General features: G+C 38.1%; 1 protein-coding gene across 7 annotated transcripts in view; it reads right to left on the minus strand.

Annotated features, from left to right (window-relative positions):
* Positions 1 to 25093, minus strand: part of HDAC9 (histone deacetylase 9) — a 452666-nt gene that overhangs the window by 129308 nt on the left and 298265 nt on the right. For all 7 annotated transcript variants that reach the window (XM_079302270.1, XM_079302269.1, XM_079302266.1 and 4 more), the window contains 3 exons: positions 16523 to 16700; positions 9840 to 9973; positions 2012 to 2132 (listed from right to left, as the gene is read on the minus strand). In XM_079302270.1, coding sequence (XP_079158396.1) covers positions 2012 to 2132; positions 9840 to 9973; positions 16523 to 16700 — 433 coding nt within the window. The remainder of the gene's footprint in view (positions 1 to 2011; positions 2133 to 9839; positions 9974 to 16522; positions 16701 to 25093) is intronic.

Genomic DNA, 25093 nt, shown 5'->3' on the forward strand with positions numbered 1-25093 from the left:
TTAGGTCCTACTTTTCATTAGAATCATCATTTGATGGAACTATTTCTGTAGAAAAAATAATACACCTCCTTTGAAATAGAAATATTTTCTGAGGCAATGTTGGTATTGATGACATTTTTTATAAAAAAAAATTTCTTTAGATATTTTTCCTTTGGTACATTTATATTGAATTTCTGTAATATACAAAAATGTTAATTTTAATGTCAGGATTGATTAGGTTCAACCTCACTGAAATGGGGACAGCAAAATCAGGAAAAGATTTCAATTTGGAAGAATGTAAGAGACAATTAGGTTCCTTTATCCAAGAGTGTGGAAACCCAAGTGATTAGAGCTTCCAGCCAGAAAACAGGCAAATACAAAAGGATGTGGGAAGGGTGTTTTATTGACTTTAGTCTTGGTAAAAGGCCATGTGAGATGCAACAAGAAAATATCCTAGAAATGGAAAGAGAAAATGAGGAGAGCCAAGGATGCACTCAGAATATATTCTAAGAGTGTGATCTTGATATAAACTTAAGAGAGTAAATATTTTGGACTAAGTGTCTAATAAAAAAGGCAAAGCATGTCCAGTAAGGAGTGGTGGGCCAAGAAATAGTTTTCTGAGATCAGATAAACAAAACTTTCTGCATTCTCTGTACATCAGCAGAAACACAGTTAGGTCATTCCTTCTTAACCTTGTATCTGCAACTGCACACTGCATCCCAGAGGCTGCTCAACCACTGAGATCCAAAACTGGAGAAATAGTTTATATCAATGTATGTTATATTCAATAATGAAAAAATAAAATAAAATAAATTAAACCCAACAAAATTTACATGAAAGGTTTGACTGTATCAAAATAGGAACAATTTGACAATGTGGATGAAGTCCAATAAAAATGTATTTAGAATTTAGGAATTTAGAAACTTTTTCTTGGAAATGCCTTTTTTTTTTTTTTTTTCAAGGAGGATTTCCTACTTAGAAATTCAAGCTCCTAAGAATCTATTATACTGTAAATATTTTTCAGTTTTGATGTTGCTTTGGCTAAGAAAAGATATAAACCTATATAACATTATAATCTTAGGACTTCCTGAAGCAACAAACTGCCTTGTAGAAGAAACAGTATAAGTTTCCAAAGCAAAATAATTGCTATATATTACTAGCATTGTGACAACAATTTCTTTTGATGGCTAATGTTATTTTTGTTTGGGTTGGTTTTGATTACATTTAGGAAAAGCTCCAATCTTAGCAGAAGATTTATAAAAATAACTGAGAATTAGAGTGTTGCATCCAATGTGCTGGGACATAAAGGGCAGGATTTCACTCAGGCAGTATTTCCAAGATGCACTAGTTTTTTGTGTGTTCCTGACAAGTAGACTTGCTTCATGATATGCTAATAGCAGAGCTAATTTTAACCTTACTTTTGTTATAAAAGACATACACTGAGCATTGGCTGTGCATGAAAAACCTGTCAGTTTTCTGCTGTTCTGTACAACCATAGGTGCATTTAATATGTTAATGTATTTTCCTCTGTGTTGTTCAGAAAGATACCATATCCTGCATAATGAGAAGGCATTAAAATAAAGTTCACTTATTAGCAAAACTTAGGCATAGTATCTGCAGACATAGTGGCTGAAATAGTCGAAGTATAGCAAATGAGAACAGCAAACAAACAATTCTGACAAGCAAGTGTATCTTAAATTCCTGATTTCAAATCAAAGAATGCAAGGAGGTAGAAAACCAGCTGTGTTCAAAATTGCCACTGACCTCCAGTGGAGAACAAATCACAGTAAAAGGTTAACACTGATGATTTTTGAAGCAAATGAGGAGAAACTCGTATCACTGCTTTCCAGCCGGTGTATTTTGCTAATCTGCATTTGGCTTCCATTGTAACATTCTCCTTGCACATAGCAATGCGTTTGGAAAAAGTGAATTTTTGTCACACTGCTTGCCAAGTGTTTTAAACTGACACCAGCTATGACTAATGACAGTGCTGGAATGTGCTGTTCTCAGTAGAATAGAGGCCTGTACAGACCTAGGAGTTTCCTGGGGTCCAGCTTCTGTCTGTTCAGTGGGCTGGTGCCATACAGCAGTGAATGATGTTCAGAGTGAACCAGCTGTATTTCCTCCAGACTGGCTTTTCGACCTCGAATTCGCTGAAAGAAAACAGCAGAGGCCTACAATATTCCACTGACAATATTTAGGGAGAAAAAAAAAAGAAAAGTAAAGGTCCAAAATAACATTTAGTATGATTAATAATGGGTTGAAATTGCGTCATGCAGGAATGTGACACTGATTTGTTTATTAAAGTAGTGCTGTATGAAAAACAAATGCGTGTGTGCTTCATCACAAAAGGCTTCACTTAAGCCTTAGGAGAGTTATCTAAATACAGGGTTTCACATAAAAGAAAAATAAAAGATTCTGCCTATTTTCTACATAATATATTAAGAAATACAACCCAAAAGATGAACTATTTATTAAGTAAGAAATCTGGCTAGAAAGAAACCTGATTTAGGGAGCAAAAACTTATTCGCACCTGTAAGCTGCAGATGTGTTTGGAATGAGGATTAATGTTTTTTGCATCATTACTAGTACTTGTGATTTATGTTGCTAGGAGGAACATGATCACAGTGAGGACAGACAGGGAGAAAAAGAAAACTAAACTTTAAATGCTTTAGTAATGTATTTGTGTATGTTTTAAATTTTTAATGTGTTATCAATATCAATATCACATGTGTGGTCATGTAAGATTAATACTTTTGCTGTTACACATGATGGTTCACTTGCTTTCTTACATTTTTGTAAGCAAAGTTTGTCTCTTTAATGGGGTCTCCAGCCTGTACTTGCCCCAAAAAAAGATGCAAAAAGTCTGGGACATCTTTCTACAAATCAGTTTAGGAAAGGAAGAAAGATAGCAAAGGAAAGATAAAACTAACACTTTCTTATTTGGCTGTCTATTCCTTATGTGTATTTGGAGTTACAGCATATAAAAAATATTAATTTCTCTGCTTGTGCTAGTGCTGCACAGCCTTTGCAGATACAGCAACATGAATCAGATTTTGTTCAGGACTGGGCATAATAGACAGCACTGTCAACAAAGTTCTGGACCCCAGATCATCTTTCCTGTTGATATTGGATAAAGTAAAGAGAAAACAATTTGATTTTAAGGTCTTGGACCCTCTTTGTAGACTTGGTCCTTATGAACACTGAAGGCCAACTCTCTCACAGCTTAGACTGGATCTCTCTGACTCTCAAGATACACAGGTACAGCAGTTATCTAAATAGACTATCCTATTTTCAATTAGACTGATTTACCTGTTACAGAAATGCATTTAATTCTAATTTTCTGGAGGTTAAATTCATATTGTATCCAACACCTTGTCATACACAATAGAAAACACCAACTTCTGCACTAGGAGAGGAAAGCAATATTATGAATATTAAAGAGAATGTGCACTACAGAAAAGAGGAGATGCCTGGGGGATGGGGGGGGGGGTCAGAAGAACCATGCACAATTTCTATTAAGTTAAGCAGTGGGAATTTTTTCTGACTAATCAGGAAAAATATCCTAAGAGTTAGAACTAGATGACCATGGAAAAAGCTTCCCCTCAGGGAAACGGTGGAAGCCCTATTTCTTGCAGTATTTAAAACTTGACTAGACACAGCAGTGGAAAGAACATTTTAGGGAATGATCCAAGAACTAAATGACTTAATAAACCCTTTTTCATCTCTAATTTTTTCAAGCCTCTCCCAGTCTCACATGAGAATTTGCAGCAGTGCACTCACATCCTTTTAACACACAGTTGCACAATCAAAATCAGCACATTATGTTACTTCATGGAGTCAGTAAACTCTGTAATGGTTCTTCTGGGTCAGATAAAATATTTTTCTTCACAAGTGAGGTGACTGGTAACATTTATTCCTTCATCCATTCTCATTAAGGTCCATGTTTCTAAAAAGCTCCTTTAAAATATCTATACCCAATTCTCCCTGGTAAAACTGGGAAGGGAGTCTGGCTTTTAAGACAGATAAAATAAAATAAGAAAAGTAAGGAGGAATTTTATGAAGGTCACACTGAAGAATCTTGAGCAAAATATTCTCTTTCTGGTCACTTATTTTCTACAAGGTATACAAAAAGTCTTAGACATATTTCAGATAGTAAATTGTCTGGCACTTTTTAAAGTGTTGTTAAATGGAATGCCATATCCTTTTAACTATATAAAAACACACAGCTAGCCAGTATTTTTACAATGGAGTGCTCTGGGATATCTGGTCTGGAAGTGGTCTCCCAAAATGTTTTGCCAACAACATACATCCCTACCCAGTATCACCAGTCAAATTCTCTGGGGTAGAAACAGGTTGTGCAGAAACCAATTTGGTGAATAAATCAAGCAGCACTGAGGAGGACACCCCACTCCAGGCTGCTCCCCCAGTGAGATCCCTGGAGTGCAGCCATCAGCTGAGCTGGCAGAGCCCAGAGCTGCTCTTCCTCCTTGGTTTCTCCAGCTCTAACACCAGCAAGAGATTTGCACTGTAGATGCCAGAGGAAAGGGAAGGGTAAACAGTGCAATCTGTGCTGATTCTGCATTCCCTCATTGTGTGTTTCTTTCATCCCATCCTTGCAGGAGCTTTGCATAACAATCCCAACTACCTAAGGCTCTTCATGGAGGAAGAAACTGCATTAAAATTTACCTGTATTAATTTCTGATAATAGTTCTCACACAATGATGTCATGGTTTAGCAGATCTACACAAGCATATGTGCAAAGTCTGTTGCCAGTCTCTCATGTAACTTCAGTTTTGTAAAGTGAACACTTTTGGCTGTCACTAGCATGAGTTATCAGACAACAGAACATATGCATTTGTATAACTTTACACCTACACTTTTTATTTGGAAGTGTCTTGTTTAATTTTCATTGATCATGGCAGTATCAAAAGCATAAAATGTAGCAGAAAATTGGCATAAAGACAACAAAAATGAAGGAATAGCATAGGAAAAGAGATGAACAGTGTTTGTTTCATTACAGAGAATTTGAACAATACATCCACTCATCTACTACATCCTTAGTAGAAGGCAAGTCATCCTTTTCTAATGTGTATGACAATTTGTGTGTTGGCTTTGTCCTCTGACATATGCTGTTTCCTCACCAACAGAAACATTTATACATCTCAGGAGAGCAAAATACTTGCACCTGAGTGCTTCAAAAAATCAGTCTAGAACTAGAAATCCATTGTCCCAACAACAGGAAAATGTTTTCACCTTTTACAGAATTTAAGGTCAAAGTCTGGTCTTCTGTTAAAAGGAGATAATTAAATTTTCACACAGACAGCCTCTATTAACCTGAAGATTTAGGTTAGACTTTCAGCAGGGTAAACTCATGCACAGACAGAGATTCAAAAAGGCAAAAGTGGTGCTACCTGTTTGTCTCTGCTAAACTAACAGGAATTATGACACAGAATATTTCTCACTGGGGTCTCTCAGTGTAATGTGTCCATTGCCTGTATTGCAGCTTTTTATATGAAATTACCTTAGGCTATCAAGTTTGTAAACAAGGTCTTTTTCCTGCCTTCCTGAGATTTCTCATGGTTGTTAAATTTTCCCTTGTTTTCAGAACTACTCACAGATACCATGTCTTGTGCCAGTCAGTATACTCACATCACTTGCTGTTTCTCCACCATATGTGAATTTCAAGCATGCCTCTGACACACATGCACCCACATAGAGATGCATTCATTCTCTTCACATGTTTTGGTCATCTAGTACCTAACACTCTTTAAGATTTAGAGTGATTTAGAAAGATTTAGGGAGATTTAGAATATGTTAAACACTAAATATTTTTTTCTCTTTCAAAAAATACTAACTTTTCCTGCATTATTTTATATCTAGTGGCAAATAGAGGTTCAAAGAGTGGAATTTTTCAAATATTTGAGTTTATGTGATCTGGCAGACTCAACTTTAAATTCTTTCCTTCTCTCCCCTTCAGTCCATGAGATGTGCACAACAGGAGGTGTAAAATGCCACCCTAATCCAGAAAACTACCAAAATTCAGAACAAATTCAAGGTTGAAAAGAAAACTGTTGCTGGATCACAGTCCCTACAGGACAAAGATGGGGACATGAAGCAGGACCATATCTACATTTTCTTTTCTCTTCTGAAAGTGTGCTGATCACTGTAGCCTAATGTCAGTTGTATGCCTAAATTACAGCCCCAAAGGAGTTATTTGAATACTTCCTCTCCCTAGAGCAAGTGGAAAATAGACACCCCTACCAAAACATAATTCAATCCTTTTATTGTCCCAAAGGTAGGGCAGCTAGGCATTGCTCTTTACTAAGGGAAGACTGAAAAAAAAAAATATATATATATATATATAAAATGGAAGTTTTTTATGCTCATCTTTGCATCTTTTAGCTGCCCCTTTCTGCATTTGATAACTATCTGTTCTACATCTGTCAGCCTTTAGCAAACACCAAACAGGCATTTCAGCAAACATACATAAAACTTTGAAACTAATGCAAAAATATTTTGTATTAATTTTGTTTTTTCAATACATTTATAAAAGGAATATTAAAAAGTTCACTATGCATGTATGTGGGGATGTGGATGGATGTGAATTACTTCACTCCTGCCCTGAACTCAGTCAGGGACTGGTCTCTCAAGTCTGGCTCTCTGCGATTGGCAATGGTCTAAATGTATTTTTTTTCCCTTGTCTTGAGGAATCTAATGGAGGAACTAATCTATCTGTTTGGAAGTAGGATATGGTTTAAAAAAAATCTGAAAGTTAAAACAAATTTTTTGGTTTAGCAAAAGTCCTTCAGTCTGTTGTTTGAACAATTCAAGAACACAAATATCTATGGCTAGAAAGACAAAATACAGTCTGGAAAAGCAAGTCCTCCTGGCTGTGTGTGCAGCAGCAAACTAAGCAGTGCCAGGAAACATTCCCAGGCAGAGTAATACAATCATCTGTACTATTAAATTGCTAAAGTGGTCCTTCATACTGTTTTGGCTGAGCAGCAACTAGCACTCTCCCAAACAACTCCCAGACATGGTTTGGTCACTGGCATGGGTCAGGAAGCATTCCTGGTGAACGTGGGCCTTTCCATGCCAGCTGGCTGCAGGGGCAGAGAGCAGACTCAGACACTTTTTATTTTATAGCAAACACACAGCTTGTGTACCCCGTTAAAACCTTGTTATGATTTTACCAAGTCATATTTTAAAAATAAATGGAGTCAGCATGAGTGATATGTACAGGTATATGTAAAGACAATACATCAAGCTTAGGTCAGTCTACCTAAATAATCTATGAACTGCAGCAGGCATGGTGTCAGCCTAGCCTGTGTGACTTTCATTGTCCTGTGCCAAGTTGGAGTTATCAATTCTCTGTACACTCAGCCAACATCTCTCTATTGCCAAAGACCTGAGCTGTGTGAGAGGAGTTAATCCACACTAAAGGATTTAGGAACCACATAAAGCTCACTGCTATAGATAACAAGGGTCGTAGAGATACAGGTTGTTCTTTTCCATAAGGGTTTCTTGCTCCTTTATGAAAACTGGGAGAGCCCTCTAAATAAGCACAAGGATACCTATGGTACAAGGTAACAAAACCTGAGCTACCTCCCACTGAACTACTTTTGCTCCTAAAAGTCCTTATCAGATAAAGAGTCGGACTGCAGCCCTCCTGTGGAATTACTGTTTTAGCTGGAGAGGGGAAACATTCACCATTAAGTGCAGGGGATTTCCTAAGTGGCTCCTGCAGGTTGCTGCTGCTGACCTGCCCTTTAGACTTCCTGTATGAGGTAATGCATGCAGCAAAACCTGGCCAGTGATCTCCCCACTCCATCTGACAAAAACCTGGAAATTATGTTGAGAAATTATATTAAGAATTGGTAGTGTCCATGAGTGAGGGGGCATTCAGAATCCAGCAGAAGTGACAGTGCAGTTGCCCATGTGGTTTTCCCTATGCACTCTTGCTGTGGTATATTCCAGAAAGCAACTTGATGGTGGCTTTTTATATCTTGCATAATGCAATAACCACTCCTTTAGTAACACAAGTTATCTATTCAGCCGAATGACTTTCTAAAGAAACAGAGCACCAATTAAGTGTGTCACTGTAACCTTTCTTCTTTTGGAAAGTGAGCGGTTTTAAGCCCTTGTTTGAAGCCAGGCAATTACTGCCAGGTAATTTAGAGAAACAAAGGACAGATTGCATCACCAAATATAATTCTGTCTCTAGCTACATAAGAGGATCTAGTTAAACACCAGATCTATGCATGAGCTTCACACTGAGACTCCTTAGTTTTATCATCAGGATTTACATTTTGACAGCTCATTTCACGTTCCAGCCTCAGTTCAAAGCACACAGTTGGGGTCAAAATTAGCTGAATGCAGTTCAACATGAAGTGACTTTTTTCCTCTCTCCCTCCTCACTTGATCATGCAAGACCTGATAGGCTGTGCTTCAGGTTTTGAAATTTTAGCATTGCATGAGAAAACTTTAAATCTTCCAGGAGACTTTTACATTGCATGCATCTCGAATCAATGTATACCACTTTTTCATTTTGCACCTTTTACAGAGCCACACAGTTTACTCTTCAGCAACAGCTGTTTGTTAGTGAAGAAAGCAGTACATAGTAGCACACTGCATTGTATTTAATTCCCCTCATTTGTCTTTTCTTTACAATATGGAGTCCTGAGTCAAGAGGGTAGTTAGACTTTATTTTAGTAAAGCACTCAGCTGCATGTTAAACTTAATCTTAAAGTATGTGATTCTCCAGTGAAATCACTTATATGATAGGTGGCCTTAAGGGCCTTGCTGAAAGAAAATCTTCTTGAACACCAACATAATTATCTGACTAAAAAAAAAAAAAAAAAAAAAAAAAATTAGCCTGTTAGAGTGCTGCCATCTAGTTAGATGAGGGTATACAACAAATCCATTTACAGAACTTGCAATATCTCACTGACCAGGCCACTGAGCTGCCTGCAGAAAGCCTTTGGGGACAGCCACTAATAGCTATTCAAAGGGATCTATTGAACCAGTTCCTCTGGGATTGTAAAAACATAAGGATGTAAAGAAAAGTAATTAAACAGAACATAAGGGTCCTGGAAATTTGGAGATGGAGCGAAACATTAGCAAATTTTTGCTGAACTCTGTTAACTTGTGCTGCAGTAAACACCTGTGATTGTCACAGGCTTCTGCAGAAGTTGACAGTGCTGCATAACTCACAGGAAGCAGGGAATGGTAAGAAAAAACTACTTTTAATTAACCCAAATCTTATATGAGCCTCACAGACCATGTTTTATTCAAGCATGGTTTAATATGCATTTTTTTGAGGGAAATCATAGCAGAAAGAAATTACAAATTTGCTGTTGCCTAGAAGATTGTTCTTGGAGCTTCACATGGGACCTGTTGTACAACAGGTAAATGAGCATGCTGTGAAAACAGACTTTACTATCTGGAAAAAGACAAGATGTAATGTGCTTACAGAGTGATACAAACTGTATTTAAAAAATGTTCTGTGCCGCAGGACTTAAATTTTTATCTGCTTGAAAAAGTTAAGAACCAGGCTATTGGGAGGACTGCACTTACTGTTTGACTACTGCTTGTCAACATTCCTTTATAAAGGTGTGGAATAATCATGTCTGAGTTTTATATTCTGATGAATGTGGATGTGTGACACTGTGTAAAATTTTTATTTTCTGATTGTGAAGTGTGCTTTCCTGTAATGCGTTATTTTAATATTATCAGTTAAGACTAAATAATTCCTAAAACAAATTACTCTCTTATTACAGAAGAAAGATGGGTTTAGGAATTAATAAATTTGCTATTTACTTTAACAAGTCAAATATCTGGTCTCAATTTTTAATTACCTCACACTTGTTTAGCAGCCCAGTTTCTTGGAGCCTTGACCAGATGCTTTGGATCCTTCCAGCGTGTTCAGGGTGATTGGCATAGTTCCCACACATGCACTGGTGCTTCAGCATCAGGCTGTCATACACAACACCTTCAGCACAAAGACAGCACAATAACAAACAAATGAAACAAATGCAACTTATACTGCTCCCTGTCAGCATACTTTAGCAAAACTGGATTTTATTTGACAATTAAAACAAGATGAAAATGCCACCAAATCACTTAGGTTGGAAAAGACCTCTGGGATCATTGAGTCCAATCTTTGACCTTTCTCCACTTTGTCAACTAGACCAGACCACTGAGTGACATGAACATTTGTTTGTCTCCTGGGAATGGTGACTCCACCACCTCCCTGGGAATCCCATTCTGATGCCTGACAACTCTGGGAAGAATTCTTCCTCATATCCAACCTGGACCTGAACCTCCCCTGACACAGTCTGAGGCCATGTCCTCATGTCCTGTTGCTGTTTGTCTGGAAAAACGGACCAATCCCCACCTGGCTACAGCCTTCCTTCAGGCAGGGCAGAGAGCACTAAAGTCTCCCCTGAGCCTCCTTTTCTCCAGGTTGAACACCCCCAGCCCACTCAGATGCTCCTTACAGGCATCACTCTCTAAACCCTTCACCATCTTTGTTGCTCTTCTCTGGAGCTAAATTTCTTTTTCCTTTGTGAGGCTCTGAATTCTGATTTATGAGGTGAACCTTGTGATACCAATAAAGGAAAGATTAATTCTCAAAAAAATTATATAAATAAATACAAGCAACTGTAAATAAGAAGGGGAATTGGGTGATGTCTTTTGAAAGCTTTTATGGCTCAAAAAAAAAGGTCTTATTACTGAATCACTTGTTCTCTCTTTCTTTAGCAGATAAAGTTAGTTAAAGCTGTTAACCTATATACAACAAGAAAATGTTATGTATAGAAGGGTAAAGAATATAATTTAGAGAAACTTTTAAAAATAAATTATGAATGGCACTCTGCAGTTTTACTGCTTAACTAAAACTATATTGATTCCAGATCTCAAAGCATATCCAATGGATATTTCAGAGAGTTGAAACAGTGGCAGCCAGAGTTCTTTTTCATAAAAAAGAAAAGTTACACCCACTGCTTAATTAGGATCAAATCCTGTTGTTTGACTGCAAGTGCAAGGTACCTTTTGAATTTTCTATGGTCATTTATGCAAGGACAGAACAGCTTTATACAAAAAAAGCTATCAATATCACATTGCTCTGTAGCTGTGCATTGGGAGAAGAAAAGAAATTTTAGTGAGTAGGCTCAAGCTAAATTCAATTTTCAAGGCTTTCAAACCAAGTCTGAAACACTGAAAAATGATTTTCTGTATTTACTTGTTCTTTGCATTTCTCCTAGACAGTCTGGAATAAAAATTATTTTCCTTACCCCTATGTGAACTATTTTCATTTGGGAAATATTTGGCTTTTTTCTTTCCCTTACAGTTGAAAGGGACTCAAATTAACAATTTCTCCAAGCTGCAATACTTGGCATTCAAAACATCTTTCTTATGTGCCACCACTACTGGGGACGCCAACACAGTTCTGGGAAAATTGTATTAGCCTGCTACTGAAAAGTCAGCCAGTTAAGAAAATACAGAATTAAAGTCCAGGTTCAACAAAATGCTCAATACCACCCTTATTTAACACAGTTCTCTAATGGGTATTGAACATCATTAAAGTCTTTAAAAGCTCTGCTGAATGAGAGCTTATATACATTGTGAGTGAGTCAAGGGTCTGAGATAATTCAGTTAGAAGCCAGCCAGAAGTTATGCTGCTCTAGAAATATTTATTCTGCCATATTTCTTAGCTCATGCACTTTACAACTAATCCTTTGGGATCTTGGTATTTAAGCCAAAATGATAATGCACTTATGTAAAGTGTAAGGAAAATGCAAATATAATACCTAACTGCAGTATGACTAAGTTTATGCTAAATGATTATCTATCAAACATAACAATTCATTAGCAATAAATTTTTGTATTTACTTTCTTGTTCTGTTTTCTTTTAAAGAAAAAAGAACCAGCAAAAACCTGGAGCTAATAAGCTAATGCAGCTTAAAATATGTGCTGGCATTGTCAAACAGTTAATAATTTCCTTTCCCTGCAGTTCTTTGCTGCTCTATCATCAGGCCATGTAATTGACTTGGAAGCATGCACACAAATAAGTGCATGCTCACATATATCACTTTCCTTTTCTTGGCCCTCACAGTTTTAACTTCTGCAGTCTGCTGCCTAATCAGCTGGTCCAGTTTGGCAGTGGCCATTATACCAACAGATAACAAAACATCTCCTCCCATCCCCTGACCAACAGGGAAGCTGTTCATAGGATAACTGTACAGGCATCAGGACATCCAGAAGCTTTCAGGTAGAATAGGCTGTTGCATCAAATAGATTTTAATAGAAATGCTTGTTAAACACTCAGAAGAATTTGCTGTAAGTTGAAAGCATTTTCCACCTGCCATTCTTCCAATTAACTTTTTATTCTTCTTACTTGAATAGTTCAAACAGCAGGTAATAGAAATAATATCAATAAATCAAAAACAAATTACTGTGTTTTTGTTATACAGAATCAGGTGTAATAATGACACTTTTTGATTACCTGTATGAGGCTTGCAAAAAAATTCAAAATGAAGCACTGAAACTGTGTATTCAGGATGCCTCATCTGGTTGGTATAAGCTTCCTTTTCATAGTACTTGTCTAGAAATAGAATATAACTAAAAATGTAATTTTGTTGCAGATGAGTTATTTTGTCTGAATCAAAAATCAGTTTAATAAGGTCAGGTCAGTATTGCATGGCAGAAGCATCTGCTCCACACTTTTAAATACCAAGATATTCACACCACTGAGTGCAGAATTTGTTTCTAGGGGGATTAATTGACTTAAGAAAATACTCAAATATATGTTTTCATTTATTGCAAGCTTTTAAATTGATTTAGGATATGCAAGTGATTCAGATGTGTGGCTGCTGGTCATACAGCACATGTGCTTGGTACAATACCAGAATGCAGCAGAAGAGCTTACTGCTAAAAATAGTCTGTAGGATTTCCCTAACAGGATTCAGCCAATAATCTCCCCACCCCCATGAAAAAAAAAAAAAAAAACCCAAAAAAAAAACCAAGAGAGGGAGACAACTGTTTTCAATTGCAGACTGCTGTGAAATATTAATAAAAGATGGTTATTCTGTCTCTCCAGAACAAATGCCTACAGCCAGATTCTGCTCTCAGATTCCTTGTGTAAATCTGAGCAGCTCCACTGAGACTGGTGGATTTATTCTGGATTTACACCAATATTACTGAGGTCAGAATGTGGCCCTGAAGACAGATGGGAATGGTGCCACCACTGAACCATATAATGATAGGGGGCACAGGACAAAAGAAACTGAAGTTGCATTAATCATCAAAAAACCAAGATTTTCCTGGTGGGGACTCCCTAACACTCATTCATTTCCAAAATACTTTATTGAGATCAGTTTCTTTTAATAATATTTTAAGCAGAGGGGAGAGACCTAAAAATCATTGGCTAACAGCATGCTTTGAAGAAGATTAATTGCCCTGGAGAACAACAGTACCAATAAGAAAACCCAAGGGCAGAATATCTAATAAATTATTCCAACAAAAAAATCTCAACTAAATAATGTCAAATATTCTGTAAACTGCCTAAATGAAAATTAAGTGGACTTTCATTTTTTTCCACCTTTAACTCATTATCTTGTGCATATACTGTGTATATATTGCTTAACTCTCACAATAATCACTGTTCTTCAAATATCTTCAGATATTTGGCTAAAGGCAGTTTTCTCATGACTCACAAAACTATGGGCTCAATTTGATGCCATTGTGATAATCTGCTGCAACAGTTTTCCTCCTAACTTGTTTTCTCTTCCAAGAATATATATTGTCCTTAAATAGGGAGTAAAAAAGCCCCTAACAGTAAATAATAACCCAAGGCAGAGAGATGTTATTGCATTAATTTCTAGAGTCTGAATTTTCTGTTGCTTTATGGTAGATTAGAATTTTCTCCCTTTCCACACACCCATTCCTTCCTCCATTCTTATACAAATGGCAGTGTTGTAACTGCTGTGGACAATGGCTGGCTGCATCTTGTGCTGTCTTAAGGGAGAAAATCATAGAATCATAGGATATCTCAGGTTGGCAGGGACCTCCAGAGGTTTGTAGGCTGACTGATCAGAATAGGTCAGCACTGTGATCAGACCACATTCCTTGGGACCTTAATCCTAAAGGATTTTCTAAAGGCCATATAAGAATAAATAAAAACTGGGTCTGAGTTTTTTTCTTTCAAGTGACAATTAATAAATGCTAGGGCACCATCCAGATCCAGGAAGTAGTATGCACAGATAAAGTCATATACCATTAACACCCCATATGTTAATAATGCACAGAGTGTTTGGGTTTTTGGTTTTTGGTTTTTTTTTCACAGAAACTGTTGATGTTGCAAAGTTTCTGTTCATTGTCACTCCAAAGGTATCAATCTCATAATATAAAAAATAGCTCTGTTTTCGGTGTACTCCAAAACTGGAGTGATAAAGGTTACATGTATAAATCTGTAAGTTTAGACACATGTCAAGGAAAGACATTTCTTTAAGAAGAAAGGAAAGGCTTCACTGTGAATGCAGAGCCATGTGCTCTGTGATACCTGGATACAGCTTGCAAGCAGGTACAGCACCACACTGTCCCCAGCCAGTACCTAGGGGACATAAAAGAGCTGAGGGTACAGAGCAGAGGTGGAGAAGCAGAAGCTGAAAGTTGTAGGGCAGATGAAAATAGAGGGATTTTATTTTTTTCAGTAATGAGTAGGGATTATTATCTTGAATGAGCAGTGGATGGGGAAAAAGGATTCAATAAAACAAGAAACAGAAATTCAAGAAAAAGATGTTTCATGTTTTGAAAAAGGAATTCAGTAAAGGACTGAGAATCTTGGTTGGCCTTCCTTTCTTTCTTCCTGCCTTCCTCTCCTCTCCTCTTCCTCTCTCTCTCTCTCTCTCTTTCCACTGGTGTTCATGTAGCAATGCTTTGCTAAAAGAGTGAATTTCAGCTCTCTGCCCAATCTGTCTGCATTTCCATCCCTGAACCTATCAGGTTTCTTTGTGTCACATCTCGAGCCCTTCATGCCAGGGATGGCCCTTTCCCATCACTATCTGCAATCATTGTTTGCCATACATAATTTCATTCCTTCTCTTATTTTTCCATCTCAGCTTCACACTTTCTTTTTTGATTAGTTCCACTAATGCCACAAGCCCACAGATCTCTGTAACCCCCTTGACCCTACTGCCCTTACTGAGGATTATAAAAGGAGGTGTCAGTAAACCTTAGCAATCAGGCTGAAGCAGCAGCTTTTACACCCATAACTCCATTCAGCTTTTTCAGTGGAGCTGCAGATTTGTGAAAGAGACAGTGACAGTGAAGCCTACATACAGTGAGATCACTTTTGGTATGCTCTGCAAATCTTAGAATGAGTTTACAATGTTTTGGGGACTCTATGAACACAACTGGAAATACAGTGGTCTAGTTTAAGAATCCTGTCTCTATGTGGCTCTTCTTTTTGGAGAAACTCATGGCAAATGAATTAGTACATTTGTTTCTGTACAACCCAAATTTTTGTTACCCAACAATAATAATACATTTTTGGTTTCCAAGTTCACATTCTACTTGGAAAGACAGGAGAGCACACTGTCTCACACAGTTGCATATATTGCCCATTAAGGACTCAATCCTACATAAATCCACGGTTGAGGCCTGAAAAGATGAAAACTTTTCACAGTGTAGGAATTTTGCCAGCTGAAGGAAATACACTGTTGGCATAAATCTTCATAAACAGTAGCTTCAAGTATTTATTTTTATGCAAGTATTTACTTTTATTTTTCTTTGTACACAGAGTAAACTTCTGACCATCCTGTTATACTGACATTCAGGCTTTTAAAAAGATGGACCTTCAAGCAAGGTTAGATTACCCACAATAAGAAATGAGGTTTCTATGATAATTTTCCTTCCTTTGACTGAAAATTTTTGGGGTTCTAATCACTTTACTTTGGACAATCCATGCTCCTGAGTGACTGGAAGGCTCAGGACCTAAGCATAAAACGTGCCTCTGTAGACTCCATACGACTGCTCAATGACACAGAAGTTGTGGCTCACTTCTCTTATTCATGCCTACAGCTTTGCTCTTTCTGTAGAGAAAGTGACTTTGAAGAGAGATTGATTTGTCAAATGAAGACATTGAGAATTACATTGCAGTTTTCCTCCTTAATGGTGGTCTTTCTTCAACTGTTTGGTGGTGTCTTTACAAAACAGGCAACAAGAACACAAAGAAAAGAATCAGAGAATAGGGAAAGGAAAGAAAAAGCTGTAAATGACTTAAAGGCACCAAAAATGCACCTGTTTCTGTATTGCCAGAGCCAGGCAATGATAATAATTTATGACTGTGTGAATATTAACCCTGTGATTTATCAGCTGCACTGATTGAGATGGTGCCAGTATAGCATCATAAAACAGAGATGCAACAGGGCTAAAACTGAACCATTGCTGCAGGAGGCATTTGAGGCATTTAAGTCTGTTGATCCCACATGAACAAATGCATTTGCCCTGCCTATTAAAAGCAGTCTTTAGGGAATCCTACCAGTTGTGTAGACATGCTGGTTGGGCTGGTCCATGTCTGGGTGAGGTAATGTGGAGTCAGAGGGGGAAGATGGGGTCCTGGAAAGCGGTGGATGTTTATCTGATCCTGCCATGCCAACTGTAGCCATCTGAGACTGGTAGATTTGCAACTGGTGCACATGCTGGTGTGCCAGGAACTCCTGTTTCCAAGAAAACAGCACAGGAGAAAGAAATGTGAGATGGGATCAAGTAAAACACTGAGGGAAACATGTCAACAAATTAAGTTCATTAGGTCAGGGCTGTAATAAACAGTGGGGACCCCCAGACCCAACTTGCACCTAAGACCATTCAATAAATCCATTCAACAGATGTTTTCACACTGACAGTGTGGGGTACTGACTTTGCTGGAGAGTAGGTGATGGCAGGCAACCTGTCAGTTCTCCCTGACAGGAAAGACAGCTTCACATGCAAAGGCTTATAAAAGACAAAGTTTTTCCAATACATTGAATACATAATATGATTTTAGAACATGCATTTTATGATGCTACACAAATAAAATTTAAATTTTCCCACAGCACTGGAAGTGAAAAGTGATGTTCTTACTACTCAGTACCAAATGAACTGAGCAACTGTGAGTCAAGTTTCTACAGTTAACTCAGTTCCCAGAGCAGCAATGATTTGCATCTTAGTTTTCACAAATCATTTAGAAATTCAGGAATTGTTATATGAGATCCCACTTAGGAACCATCTTTTTTTGTTGTTACTGCTGCTGTCTGTAGGCAGAGGCAAACACTTCAGGGAAATAGACAGGTGTGAAAAGACTGTAACAGAGTAGAAAAGAAGATTTTCTCTTCTGTTTTGTCAACATATGGTCACTTTTGCTGACACGACAAAGGCTAAGACCCTATGAAGCCAGTAGGAACCTGGCTCACTCCACGGAGTAGGATTGCTTCTCAAACCCTTTTCCTTCTGTTTTTCTTTTTTTTTCATGTGCATATAGTCCCAGAATCTCAATCGAAAGAGAAACAGTTTCAAACCACTTAATACGAATCCAGTTGAAATTCACATTTGTGATTCACAACTGCAGGTTCTGTTTATCCTCACCTGGGCTCAATATACAGATATGCAGGAATCAAAATAAGTAAGAAAGTAAGTAAATAAATATATAAGTAAATAAATGTGTATATATATGTGTGTGCATATACATGTATCTATATATATATACACACATATACATACATATATATATATATATGCATATATACGTGTGGCTTTTTGGTTGGTTTTTTTTTTTTTTTCCTTTTAGTAAACCAGTAACAATTAGCATTGCTCTGTGTGGTTGCTTGGGACAGCAGCTCAGATGTTAAGTTTGGTTAAAGAGAGATTACTGGCTGCTCAGAGAGGTGAAGCTGAGTTCAGGCTGTGTGGGAAGGCAGGTGGGAGTACCCCAGCCCATCACACGCTGCAAAATAAATTGGCAGCTCATGGGATGTGAGAATGTCTACCCTGCATGCAATAAAAGAGGCCTTTATGCACACAAGTACTCATCAATAACAGCTGAAATGAGAATAAATGCTTTAAAAGGCAGTCTCAAAACCCACATTAATATTTAGGGTCACTGCTTCAGTGAAAAGACATAAGGTCATGGGAAAGGTAAATCACCTGGGACCTTGTCATAAGTGGCTAGATGAAGAAAAAAATATGAGTAAGCAAAAAGATGTTTTACAAGAATTGTCTTGGTTTAGAGTCATTGAACCATTTCCCTTCCTTAAATACAGTCCCCAACTTTTCTTACTGCTTTTTTAATGTACAATGACAGGGTAGTGTTACATACTCCAGGAAATATCTTGAGCTATCTGAAAGGTCTCTGTATCCATCTATACATAATAAAACTTAATATTCAGGATTTTTTTCCTGAAATCCCTTTTTGCTTAGTTTTGCTAATAATTTCAATTGTGATAAGCTTTCAGAGGAGATTTTTTTTGTCCTCATAGGCATACCCACCTTTTGCAACCTTTGCTGGGAGCATGTGTGATTGGAGATGAGTGAAGAATGTATGGGCAGTACTGTGTTGAATATTTTCCTTGTGGAGAAGAAAATACATTCCTTTGTGAGAATTTACCATTCACTTTCCTCATTGCTGGCTTAGTGGTTAATAAAGTAGGCATAGGAGGCATTTTGCTGTCTGTGGCATGATTGCTCCCTCATCCTGGATCAAGTGGTGGCAGCAGCACTGCCTGATGCTCGTGTATTCACAGTCTCCTGCCTACTCTTCTAAACTCCCAGCTGAGCAGTTTGGAAGAAGCCAAATTCCTGCAGGAGCTGTTCATGGCACAGAATGTTGCTGGCAACAGGAAATCAGTGGAACACTGTTATTTCTGCTGCTGTCCTCAACTTATATGTTGCCTTCATTGCATTAATTAAATATCTGGTGTTTGGATAGTTCTTTGAGCAAAGGAATTTCTGATTTAAGTGTTCACACTAACTGTTGCTAAGTCATTGAGTTCACTTTTCTGATAGTCATTAGAGTACAGAAGACAAAAGGATTTGTTCCCTGTTGGAATGTTCCTCAAGCTAGTAAGGGTTCCCCAGTGGATTGTGGTAGTTTCATCAAGCTTTTTTACTTGAACATACTTCTTAAAGAAATCTTGGAAATTCAGATATCAATGGGGGGGAATTGATGCTGTCTGTTTGGGCTTTTCTCAGTGCTGCTTTGAGCTCTGAGGCTTTAGGCTGTGTTGTCTGCCTTTCTTTTACTTCCAGACCTGAACTTCAATTTTGCAGTACCTGCACTTTTTTTTTTTTCCAGTGAAGCTGTAAGTTTGCCATTCAGTCAACATCTAAAACATAATTTTTCCAGGTCTCTGATCTAAAATAGTCAATTGAAGTGGGTTTGGTGGTTTTGGGGGTGGTTTTTTGTTTATTTGTTTTTAGTGCTTGCTTGTTTTGTATGTTTTGGGTTTTTTGTTTGTATTTTTTGCTGGGTTGTTTGTTTTGTGGGTTTGGGGTTTTTTTATGTTGTCTTGAAGAAGAAGAACTCTGGAACATCAAAAAACATAGATAACTTTGGAAGATGTGCCTATCTTTGCTTCTAAAATGATTTTGTGTTTATGTCTATGTAGTCAATATAAACAATATTTTTCATGCAGGTGAACAAATTGAGATATTTTTTTTAAATACAAACCTGTGTGAGCATCACCTAAACCAGATATCTATTTCAGCAATTTGTTGGAGACCAAGAATACAGACTATTCTTTCTCTCCTTCATTTCCAGTTTAAAGTGTGTCCTGATTATATCATTCTCCCCTCCTCAAATAAAACCAGACACATACTGTGTTTGACACGTTTATCAACATAATCTGCTCAGGGAAGGAGAAGAAATTTGTGGAAGATTCCATGGAAATTGCCTGACACCTGCTTTAATTTCTGAGGACAGAGAAAACATTTGCCTGTGAGAATCTTTTAAAATGTGTTAAAAGTAGAGTAGTTTGTCTCACAAGGCCTACATTGAGCCTTACATCATCTTGTGGAATCCAGATCCTTTAATATTAAAAACTGCAGACATCAGCAAAGTTTAGACTTGTTTAGATTTTAGTCAAAGTTTTAGGTTAACTTCCTGATTAGGTTTCATTTTACAGACAACAGGCACTCATGAAATATATATAATTTTTCCAGCCACCAACATATTTATGCTGTAAGCATTTCTGGTACTCTAAGTCACAGACAAGTGGATTAATGCAATGAGTAATGTGGATAATCAACACACTTATCTGGCTCCCCAAATGCCCACCTGGTCTCTGGAAGGGATTAAAGGAACACAATGAATTCGTCTTCAGGTTTTATGTGCTACAGCCCTGCAAACACATATCCATCTCTCCAGCAACATGAAAAAAGCAGTATTTGCACATCTGCAGGGCTAGTGATTTGTGTGAATATATTAGGAGTATTTCTTAGGTAACCTGAGCCCTGTCTGCCCGGCGTGGAGCCTGCTAGTTCCAGGTGCCTGAGATTAGTTTATTAGTGGAGGCAAGCAATTAAGACCTCTGCTGGAGCTAGAGGAGGGCCATCCATTGCCTTCCACAGAAATGAGCTCAGGCCCTCCGTAATTGCTTTGAGGAGGAATCTTAAAATCAGTGTCCAAAGAGAATATCAGCCTTTTAGGAGCATAGGAAGTAAATATTTGTTGTTCTCCCAGTATTACTGTAAGGCTTGTTCAGCAGGGCTTTGAATTAATTTGGGTTGGTGTGAATATTCCTTTCGTGTAGATGTGTGATTTGTGCATTTTGGAGCTTAACATTTTGTAAATTTTAAGGATTTTAATGAAAACTATTTATTTATTTCTACTGGCTCTGAGAACTGATAAATTATGAGTACATTCTGTTAGATTATTAGATGTTCTGTGTTGGAGAATAAAACATATCTATGTTTTATGAGTTGTCTATAAATTAACAGTCCTTTAAACTGTTATGTTTTGTGCAGAGAAAAAAATACGTGGGATTCATTCATAAAAGGTTTTTTTTGCCTCCTAACAGTCTGTTTTTAAATTTAATGTATTAATAGTTAGTTTAGTCACAGCTAAATAAATCCAAAGATTTATATGTCTGTAACATAATCATGCATATGGGCGCATTCACACTTCTCTTCAGGATTTATGCTTTGGCTTTTTTTCCTTGTGGTAGAAAACTTTTTTTCCTCTTTGAGATAGCAAATTTTGCATTTCTTAATAAGATTGTTACTCTCCTATACTTATGGCCAGGTTTATATCCCTCTGTTGTCTTGTCTTTGATGCATCTGCTGAAGTATGAAGTGTGTGCTAAATAATTGGTAAAAGTTATTTATGGTTTGCCCGTCCTGCCTTCCTCTCCCAAAAGACCTTAAGTGCTACTAACCTTACGAAAGTTTTCCTCTCAAATAATTTTTGGTGATCTGCTTGCTAATTTCCACATTGTTTTCAGAAATTGACCCAAAGAATGGGTAATTTCCTGAAAGGGAAAGCTACACGCATAACTTCAGAAAGTTTTGCCCTAGGTAAGGATGTCAACAAGACCTGCTGCTTTTCAGACCTTCCTCTCTCTCCTTCTGAAGGATATTTCTGATGCCTGCTCTGCTGCCTTGTCTCACCCCATGGGTTCTATTGGAGGCCCTACTCCTTAGCCCTGTCCAGACCTTTGTAGAAACATGGGATCAGAGCAACTTCAGATCCTGCCATTTGTCTTCTCTACCACCCTCCTGCTTTCTGCCTTCCTAATGCAGTTATAGCTGACTGCATCCAAGGGGTGTCCAGGCCAGCCAGTGACTGCATCCAGCAAAAAGAGCCTCAGCCTGCAGCAAGTAGAGCTCAGTCCTGCTCTTCTAAGGTCCCTGTGAAGGCTGTCTTGGCCTAAACTAAGATAACATCATCCAAAGTCTGCTGGAATTAGAAATTCTGGTCACCTTGAAACTTCTCCTTCAACCCAGATATAAGTAGTTAACAGTCCTTCAGAAATATGACACAATATATTAATAGATTTGACCTTGATTATCCTCAGAAGTGACAGAAGAAAAACATAGAAAGCAATTAATGCTTATACAATGGAGTTTGTTCCTTGGGACAAAAAAATGTGGGTAAGTTGAATTTTTAGCAATTTTAACCCAGGAGTTTTGTGAAGTACTATTTTATCCTCAAACAGAACCATAACTAGTTGCCCTCAGAATCAAGCAATAAATAGGTCCCGAGGTCTTTAAAAAAAAAAGTGTGTGAACAAATGTGAAAGCGTAGGAGAGGTGTCTCTCTGTCAATATATACAACCTAAAATAGAAATTAGTCTGAGAAACCCTTGAAAATGAATATGTTGAAACAACTTTTTAACCTCTCTATCACTTGGAGAAAACACACCACCAGGAAGCCCTACCAGTTTCTATTTGTGACAAAACCACATGAGGAGCCACCAACTTCTATGGTCATCACTTTCAAAAAACCCCAGTATCACCATCTGAAATATAGTCAACCACAAACTTAGAATCAGCACTTTTAAGAAAAAGTAAGTAAATTACAAGTATGGTTACAGACACATAGATTGAATAGGTAGAAATGGACTTAGAGCAAGCAAAAGCATAGACAGGAATAAACAGGGCAGTTAGTTTTGAGGCATCTGGATATATTAGGTCTCATATTATAAGAATGCTTACAGAATTTTGATTTCTCATGCTGTAATCCAAGGAACACAGTGTTAACTAGAAAATGGGTAAATAGAAATGAAGTCCTATCAACTGAATCTTAGGTGAAGATCCAGAGAAGTGGGATGGAAGCTATAACCCAAAACTGCCTGGAGTCCCAGGTAGAGATTTGCTGCTTCTCACAGCAAAATATCCCCATTCCCTGTGTCTTCCCCTTTGCCTTCTGGAGGACTGTGGAATGGCTTTATTCCAGGTGCTGCCAAGGTGGAGCTTAGTGTTTAGACTGGTCCTACTGCAGTGACAGCCCAGGGAATGGTTATCGCCCTCAACCAGTTTTGTTTTCCCCCCTCTTTTCCTGGAGCTGCAAAACTGCTGTTGTAGAGGTCTCTGCCCCTCTCCTACCATCCCTCCTTTCCAGCACAGGAGCAAATCTGGGGGAACAAAACATATTATAAATATTGCAACGCTTTTGGGCAAGAAATGGAGGAAGAGCAAGACTCTTAATTGTATAACAAGAGCTCCTTTATGAAGGCACATAGGGAAGATGTATTTTGGACATGGGATAAATTTAGCATGGCTAAATGTGCAAGTCCAGGCTGGAGTCACACACCCCTTGCCTCGGCTGCAGGATGTGACAGCAGAGGCAGGACCCCCCCTTTTACCTCTACTGTTGCATGAGGAGGTGGATGGGCTGCTGACCTGTGTTTTAAAGGGAGAGAGGGTGAAAGTACCTCTCTTGGATGGAAATTTTCCAGAAGCATGAGCATCAAAACATGACCCATGTTGGTCCCCTGGAAGTGGGGAATTGAGGTGGTCATATGATTTGAGACATTTTTAGCTATCTTTGTTAAAAAATATGAACCAAGCAGTCATTATGTTGAAGCCTGGCATGATTAAGAAGAAAGGAATTTTGGAAGTGACAGAAAAGGTGGTCTTAAAGTCAGAGCACTTTTACTGGAGGGAAATTCCGGGAGTCCAGCTGAGCTGCTGGTTTCACTCCTGGTTCCTGCTCCTGTGAGACCTGCCTCCTCTGCTCCAAACATTGGCAGGTACTTGACTTCTGTCACTCCTGCTAAAGTGCTGCCTGCAGTGTGCACAGCACTAGTCCAAAGAAAATGCAGCACATCCTCAGGAGCTACACTCCCAGCTGAACCTTTTCCTCACGTTCTGACTCTCCCAGATATTTAATACAAATGTATAAATAATTGGGAGTACAATAAAGGGGGGGAAATAAATCACCTGAATATCTTGTGGGCTTTTTTGTTGTTGTTTTTTAAGGAAACCTCTGAGGAGGTTTCTTGTTACTTTATTGCTTTTATTAGAAAAAAAATGACTTTCCAGAAGTCACTTGGTGCTTTCCAAAAAAAGAACACAGAGAAGTGCAGAAATGAATGGAAAAGGAAAATACAATTTCTCGCGTCTTGCCCTAAATTTCAGTATTGACAAGTATTTTTTTCTTTGATATGAAGAATAAGTTAGCTCTATAATAACATTTAATGGTTACAACCTCTAATCCTAATAGCTTTTTAAAATCAATGAGTTGATATGTTGGCCAAAACTGGTTAATGATAAATCACCTGTCTCACATTTCATTGCTCTGGGAAATGTCACCCAACTCTCTTCAACAGTCTTGGCAAATCAAAAAGTTTGATATTGCTTTATGCAGATTATTTCAACCACTTCCATTTTTCTGGTCTTCATCAGAGCTACTTTTCTTAGCAGATTTGTATGATTTATTTTTAAGTGAAGAATCATTACTTTGGCCTTCATACAGAAAAATAATAATGTACAGGCTAAATTCATTAGCAGTCTGCTGCAGATCTGTGTTTCCTGCATATTTCAACAGATTCTGATTTGGTTTTACAGACAGTTCTTCTGAGTTCAGGTTTTATTGTAGAATTAATGGAAATTACTTGGATCTGACATATAAAGAGAAAATCTTGGAAAACCCTGCTCTTCAATATAGAGTCCAGACACACTAACACATCAGAGCCTAAGTATAAAATCATGAGGGTGTATAGGTCAGAATAGGGAACACCAATGGACCATATGGTCAGCAAATATAAGAGCCACCACCGGAGTGTTTGACCTACTCTGTTCTCTCTAACAGAGCATTTGTGCAGGTCACTGTACCTAATGCACACGGCTGGGGGATGAACAGGTTTAGAGAAACCCTGCTGAGATGGACCTGGGGATAAGAGACTGGACATGACCCACCAGTGTGCACTCATGCCCCAGAAAGCCAAAAGTGTGCTGGGCTGCATCCAGAGCAGTGTGGGCAGGGGAGGGAGGGGATTCTGCCCCTCAGCTCTGCTCTGGTGAGATCCCACTGCAGTTCTGCGTCAGCTCTGGGGTCCCAGCACAGGGAGGACATGGATCTGTTGGAGGGAGTCCAGGGGGCTGCCAAGATGATCACAGGGCTGAAGCACCTCCCCTG

Source organism: Erithacus rubecula (assembly GCF_903797595.1).
Source record: "Erithacus rubecula genome assembly, chromosome: 3".
Taxonomy (NCBI): Eukaryota; Metazoa; Chordata; class Aves; order Passeriformes; family Muscicapidae; genus Erithacus; species Erithacus rubecula.